This window comes from Penaeus monodon, chromosome 2 (assembly GCF_015228065.2).
Source record: "Penaeus monodon isolate SGIC_2016 chromosome 2, NSTDA_Pmon_1, whole genome shotgun sequence".
In the NCBI taxonomy this organism is placed as follows: domain Eukaryota; kingdom Metazoa; phylum Arthropoda; class Malacostraca; order Decapoda; family Penaeidae; genus Penaeus; species Penaeus monodon.
This window is the reverse complement of record NC_051387.1, coordinates 57,112,380-57,119,879: the sequence shown is the minus strand read 5'-3', so window position 1 is coordinate 57,119,879 and position 7,500 is coordinate 57,112,380. Positions and strand designations below refer to the sequence as shown.

The 7,500-nt window shown below is 41.3% G+C and overlaps 1 protein-coding gene across 1 annotated transcript in view; it reads right to left on the bottom strand.

Annotated features, from left to right (window-relative positions):
* The window catches only part of LOC119579373, an 8,926-nt gene extending 1,772 nt beyond the window's left edge, over positions 1–7,154 (bottom strand). Inside the window, exons 1-5 of the mRNA XM_037927151.1 lie at positions 7,100–7,154; positions 6,884–6,990; positions 5,982–6,116; positions 2,809–3,489; positions 1–273 (exon numbers count right to left, since the gene is read on the bottom strand). The exon at positions 1–273 is cut by the window's left edge and continues 3 nt beyond it. Coding sequence (XP_037783079.1) covers positions 1–273; positions 2,809–3,489; positions 5,982–6,116; positions 6,884–6,990; positions 7,100–7,154 — 1,251 coding nt within the window. The remainder of the gene's footprint in view (positions 274–2,808; positions 3,490–5,981; positions 6,117–6,883; positions 6,991–7,099) is intronic.
* Between the last annotated feature and the right edge of the window lie 346 nt (positions 7,155–7,500).

Here is a 7,500-nt window from a genome sequence, read left to right as displayed (position 1 = left end):
ATGGAAGGACGCTCCCTCAGGACACAACCAGGAGTGCTTCACGCTATCCTGGCAGTAATGGAAGACCTCACAATCCACCTCTTCGTCAGCGTAATAACCATTCTTCTTGGAGGCACAAGTAAAGTGGGAGTCTTGCAGCAAGATCGAGAGGCGGTCGGGTTCTTCCTCCTCGTCCTCGTCTTCGCCTTCTTCGTCGTCGTATTGGTACTCGACGAGGGGGTCACGGAGGGGTCGTTGACGGGTCTGAGGTGGAGCTTCCTCGATGACGTTGTGCTGCAGGAGGAGGTCAGACGTTTGGGGTCAGGATAGGTCGAGTAGGGGGGAGGATAAGGATGTTGGGAATACGATTGTTTGATAAATTGGTGATAAAAGGAGAACAGTAACGACGTTGATGGTTGTCGATTTTGATGATGATTATCATCACTATCATTTGTATTATTAGTTTTATTATGGTTAATTCTATGGGCGTTATAAGTTTAATTGCCGTTGTTTTCAGTTCTAATATCATTCGCTTCTTTACCCTCATCACCATAATTATCATCATAACCGTTATCACCATCATAACGGGATAGTAATGATGATAATAATAGTTATAACAATGGTTATGGTGTTAATAATGACGATAAAAGTAGTGGTAATTGTAATGAAGTAGATTTTGAGAACGTTGATATCAGCCTAATAATGGTATGATGATAGCGCTATTGGATAATTGTCATAGAGATAATACTATTGATAATGATCATAATAACACTGTTAATAATGATAAGATTGATAGTAACGATAAAAATCAATAAATGATGATGACCAAAATGATAATCAAAACAACAATAACACTGATAAAACGAAAGTAATGACACTTGCAGAAATAGCAACAACAATTCTCACAGTCACTTGAGAAATTTAGCGCAAGTCAAGCGAATAAACTCCTCAGTCTTTCACCTATAAATTGAACTTGATAGATTACGTTTCTTGTGGATTTTATTTTTTGTGGGAATTATGATATGAATTTGATTAAGTTGAATAAAGTTTGAAGTCTAATCCCAGTTAACGTGGGAGTAAAACGCACGAATAAACAAGAAAATAAGTTGATTGCAGAATTATGAACCTTCGTGAGCGCTGTATTATGAAAATAAATAATTAATTGATTAATTAAAATACTTCTCTGCAACGGATGACAGTAACGGTAATGATAATAATGATAATGGCATAGAGGTAATGATAATAAGCATAATGTTGATAATTATAGTAATAACAGCAATAGAAATTGTAATAACGAGACCACATTTTCAATTTAAAAAAAAATCCAGATATATAAAGAAATTAAAACAACACAAAGAATAAATCCAAAACCACACCCAACCAGCATACACTCCATTACAAAAACACACAGACACACACACACACACACACACACACACATACCCCACAACACACACAGAACCAAGGGATAGTCATTCTCCTATAAGAAAGACAACTAAGCCAGGTGGTTGGCGTGTGGTTAGAAAGTGGTAGCAGGCAGTCGTCTCAGAGGAGGGAAAGTGGTCGATTTTCTCCCGCCGGCCAGGAGCTGCTGAGCTTAACGTGGAGGTGTGTTTACGCGTGTGATAGTGCGGTGAGCATGCAAGCGTGCGTGTGGGGGGCGAGTGCATTTCGTTGGAAAAGGTGTGTGCGTGTAGCTGAAATGTGTGTATTGATGCATGTACGTGTATGTGTGTGTATGTGTGTGTGTGTGTGTGTGTGTGTGTGTGTGTGTGTGTGTGTATATTATATATATATATATATATATTTATATATATATATATATATATATATATATATATATATATACTGTGTGTGTATAACTAGATAAATACATAGATATAGATATACATATGTGTGTGTGTGTGTGTGTGTGTGTGTGTGTGTGTGTGTGTGTGTGTGTGTGTGTGTGTGTGTGTGTGTGTGTGTGTGTGTGTGTGTGTGTGTGTGGTGTGTGTGTGTGTGTGCATATATACACATCTGTGTGTGTGTGTGATATCCTATACAAAATACACATGTGAATGTATCATAGGATCTGTAAGACACATATCTAATAGTATTATACAAATACGTGAATTTGTTATTATTACTATCATCACTATTATCATAATGTGTGTGTTATGGTAATGCCGCTGCTACTATTATTACTAATAATTATAATAATAATATAGATGATGATAATGATAATAGTAATAAAATGATGAGGGTAATGATGAGAATAAGAAGAAGAATCATGATAATTGTAATGATAATGATAATAATAACAGCAATATTGATATTAATGATAATGATAATAGCAGCAATAATGATAATCATTATTACCATTACTCTTAATACTGTTATTTTTATCATCTTCATCCTGTTGTTATTGATATTATTATTATTATGATAATAGCTAAAACAATGATAATAATAACAGTAATAATGATAACACTAAATCATGATGAGTAACGATAATAACGACAGTAAAGGTAATGACTCCATTAATCAGCTATAATCACTGATGCTGGGAACGGGTGTGGTAATAACCATACTAACACTTAAACTAAACTAAATGTAAAAATAGATAAGCAAATAGGTTTTTCCATCGTGCAGATTTCACTAAAACAAAGACGAATCATGACCAAGCATTTTCTTTGTCAAGTATTTACGTTGTCTTACTAAGATGATAGTAAATCAGTGAATAAATGCAAATTAGAATTAAAAAGTTATCGTTTTATATATTTCTTTTCATTTTTCTTTTTCTTTTTCTCCCTCTCCCCCTTTTCCTCGTTGTCCCCCAATGCTTACCAGAGGGAACTGATTGGGATGCGACGGGAACCGGCTCTGAGGTGGGCGTGGCCGCTGCGAGGGTGGGCGGGGCCGTCTAGAAGGGGGCGCTGACAAGACGTCGACAACCTCCTGTGTCTCCTCCTCGAACTGGTGCGGTTCCTCCACCTGCTGATGGGGGGCGGGGGCTTCGGGGAGGCCATGCGAGTCCTCGGTGGCCGCAGGAAGGTCGTGGTCGGGTTGGAAGAAGGGCGTGGCTTCCAGGCTGCCTCCTTCGTCGTCCCGGAACCGCTCGTGGCTCTGGCGGGGGCCCTGGACGTCATCGGCGAAGAGCGGACCGAAGTCGTCGCCGGCGCTGAACGCCACCTCCTCCCCGGAAAAGACAGCTTCCTCGCGCGGGATGAAGTTGGGGTTGTCGAACTCCGGCCGCGGGTTCAGGGGCAGCTGGCCCAACGTCTGCCCCTGGCCCGGTCGGAACCCTGGCCCGCCCTGGGGTCTGAACGCGCCCGGAGGAGGGGGAGGAGGTGGTCCTCGGAAACCTGGAGGGGGAGGGAGTGGAGGGCCTCGGAATGGGGGTCCTCCTCGCGGTGGGCCCTGGAACTGCCTGCGGTGTGGTGGGCCTCGTCTCGGAGGACCTGGTCTTAGCTGCCCCTCGACGGCCAGCGCCACCACGGCCAATATCAGAAACGCCCGCATTTTGTGCTGCAAGTTAGAAGACAGAAGATTAGTATCATTATCAACGCGTCTTTAAAATCCACTTGAATCTATTACTTTGTAATACCCTTCACATTATCACCATGCTTTGTTTTTTGTTTTTTGTTTTCAAAGTACATGTATCTACTGTTGTTTGATAATCAAGCTGTTCGTTAAGTGACTTTCTCATCAGTTTCTCTTCAGCCTTAAGATTCCTGCGATAATGCAAGAATGCAAGATGGGAGTACAGAATGCACGTATAAATCACTACACTTTCGTTCATTAGTTATCTAAAAATAGCTTTAACATGTGGATCTAAATCTTACGTTATGTGGTGACATATTTTTCGAATACCAATTTCACTATCAATGAAACTAAAAGGGAAAAGAATAAAGGTCGATTTTCTCTTTCTCTTATTTTCCTATTCTCTCTCTCTCTCTCTCTCTCTCTCTCTCTCTCTCTCTCTCTCTCTCTCTCTCTCTCTCTCTCTCTCTCTCTCTCTCTCTCTCTCTCTCTCTCTCTCTCTCTCTCTATCTCTCCTCTCTCTCTCATTCCCTCACTTTCTCACTATATCTTTCTCTTTCTCTTAGTGCAAACTTGCAAACCTAAATATACTCATTTACAATTAATAACCAACCATTTTTTAACGAAATCCAAATAATTTCACAAATTATATTAACTGGAATCACAGACTGAAAATCGTACACTATGCTGAAGGAGAAATATATTTACACAGACAATCGTCCATATCTTTCATAATATCAACAAATCCAGCACTTAAACACCATTGAAACTCTCCCATAGCCAAGCGCCATTATTTACACTATGCACGTTATACGACCTCATGTGTAATTATGTTATATATATTCATTATATAACCAGTTTTTTTTATTTAGATTTGTGTTTTTCATTTTTGAACACTTGGTTTCTTGTTCTTCTGTTTCTGTTTCTGTTTCCTTTTTCCTCTTCTCTTTCTTTGTCTTCTGTTTGCTCTTCTCCTTTTATCTTTTCTGTTTTTTTTCTTCTCTTTTTCGTCTTCTTCTTCTTCTTCCACTTATTCTTCTTCGTTCTCTTTTCTCTTGATTCATCTTCTGCTACTTCTAATATTTCTTCTTTTTCTCCTTTTTTTCTTCCTTTCCTGCTTCTCCTTCTCCTCTCTCCTCCTCTTACTCCTCTACTTTCTCAACATAAACATTAGATTTTCTCTATTTCACTGTATAAACTTCCACAGTTTGAATCCCATTTTCTTGTGTTTAATATCCGTATATTCGTAGTTTTTAGAGAGAGAGAGAGAGAGAGAGAAGAGAGAGAGAGAGAGAGAGAGAGAGAGAGAGAGAGGGAGATATATATATAGTATATATATATATATATAAGATGAGAGAGAGAGAGAGAGGAGAGAGAGAGAGAGAGAGAGGAGAGAGAGAGAAGAGAGAGAGAGAGAGAGAAGAGAGAGGAGAGAGGAGAAGAGAGAAGAGAGAAGAGAGAGAAGGGGAGAAGAGAGAAGAGAGAGGAGAGAGAGAGAAGAGAGAGAGAGAGAGAACCTGAGAGAAAACGGAGAGACAGATAGAGAGAGAGAGAGAGAGAGTAATAGACCGAATGAAAGAAAGCAGAAAACAAGGAAGAAAGAAAAACAGAGAATAGAAACGAAGAAGAAGGAAAAGATTTTTAAAAAACTAGAAATCATCCCAACACGAAGATACACCAATTATAAAACTAACCGGCACCCACCCACCCACCTTCAATCCACCTGCAGCCCACCCTCAACCCGCGACAACGAAGTATACACCCACCCATCCTGAAACCCACCCATAACCCATCCTCAACCCACCCACAGCCCAACCACAACTCACCCTCAACCCAGACACAACCCACCCACAGCCCACCTACAACCCACCCTTAACCCACCCACAGCCCAACCACAACTCACCCCAACCCAGCCACAACCCACCCACAGCCCACCTACAACCCACCCTAACCCACCCACACCACCACAACTCACCCCAACCCGACACAACCACCCACACAGCCCACCTACAACCCACCCACAACCCACACTAAACCCACCTTCAATCCACCCATAATCCACCCACAACCCACCTTCAACCCACCCACAGCTCATCCACAACCCACCCAACACACTCACAACACACTCCCCCTCAACCACACTCACAACACACTCACGAAACACACCACGAACACCTCACGACACACCCACGAACACACTCACGAACACACTCACGAACACGCTCACGAACACACTCACGAACACACTCACGAACACACTCACGAACACACTCACGAACACACTCACGAACACACTCACGAACACACTCACGAACACACTCACGAACACACTCACGAACACACTCACGAACACACTCACGAACACACTCACGAACACGCTCACGAACACACTCACGAACACACTCACGAACACACTCACGAACACACTCACGAACACACTCACGAACACACTCACGAACACACTCACGAACACTTACTCCTTGTGAGATGATGAAGCTCCAAGTCACCTTCGTCTGGAGTAAGTCAGCACGAAACTGAGGCTTTCTCTCTGGACGTCCTTTAAATAAGCTCTCTCGAAGGGAAACTCCACGAGGACCCGCCCCCTTCAGAGTCTGTTCGTGGGGGGGGGGAGGTGTAATGAGGGAGATGAGGGGGTGGGATGAGGATGGAGGTGGGAGGGGAGGGAGATGCTGTGGGTGGGTGGTTTGGGAGCTTAGAAGATAGAGTCATATATAAACAGAAATAGGGGGGTGGGGGAGGGCGTATTAACGTTAACGATTAATAAAGATGTAAGTAATATAGAGTGTGAGATGAAACATGTAATAACAGCGTAGGTGTACGTGAATGAGTTTCTTTTTTTTATATGTGTGTTTTTTTGCTGTTGTTTTTTTTTTCTAGTGCTTGCCAGGGGGCCGTTCTGGGCGAATACCATAAGCTTATTCAAGCAAGTGTTGAGCAACCAGCCCGCAGCGTGTATGCTTTAACATGCTTTGATGGCGACGTAACAACAAACGTAGACGACAAAATGCTAAGAAAGCGTATCTGTTTCGGGTAAGCGAGTCGTTTGGAGACTTTAAGCACTGATAGATAGTTAAGCACTGATAGATGGTTTTCTGGGCTTCGTCGGGTACTATATGACATCGAAAAAAGAATCTCTCCATATTTATTCTCGCACTGTTAATTCTCGCGTTTTGACATCAGGTGAAGTGATATTTTTTCCGCCTTTTTTCCCCCCTTCTTCTTCTTCTTCTTCTCTTTTTGTTATGGGGGGGGAGGGGAAATTTATATATGAAACGTTCTAGAAATTTGAGAATATGAATTCCAGTGACAGGCATAGATATGAAATACGAAAGCGGAATTTAGAAAGTAAGAGTTTTACAATATAAAGTGTAAACAGATTCGAGAAACTCCGTGAGAATATGCAAACAGCATGGACATTCTTAATCTTCATGCTATGTTTGCGTAAAGTGGAATCCAGTTTCTTATCTTCTCGGAGACACAAAATGTATATATTACCAATAATTCATGACGTACAAAGCTCTTCCATGAACCATTGTTGAAAAGAGTATGTAAAATATCTTCAAATATCCCTTACATCCCGTGTCAGTCTGTGTTATCAAAATTCTGTTCAGCCATACAAGATCCCCCATATTAACGTCGAAAAATTGATACTACGTTTGTTTTCGTTTTTTTGTTGTTGTTGTTGTTTTCCATAGTTGAATAAGTAATTATGCCGCGGTACAGCGAAGTGAGATTAATCTTGCTGTATCCATTTCAGAATAGTAATATTGTTTATACAGTCTCCTTGTTTGCGTCTGAGAATCGACTGAGTTTCACCAGTGCCTCTACATTGAAACCATAAAAGTGCATATAGTGTAATGAAAAATTTCTTAATAATTCAAACATAGTTAACATCTCTGCAGAATTTTCTCTCTCTCTCTCTCTCTCTCTCTCTCTCTCTCTCTCTCTCTCTCTCTCTCTCTCTCTCTCTCTCTC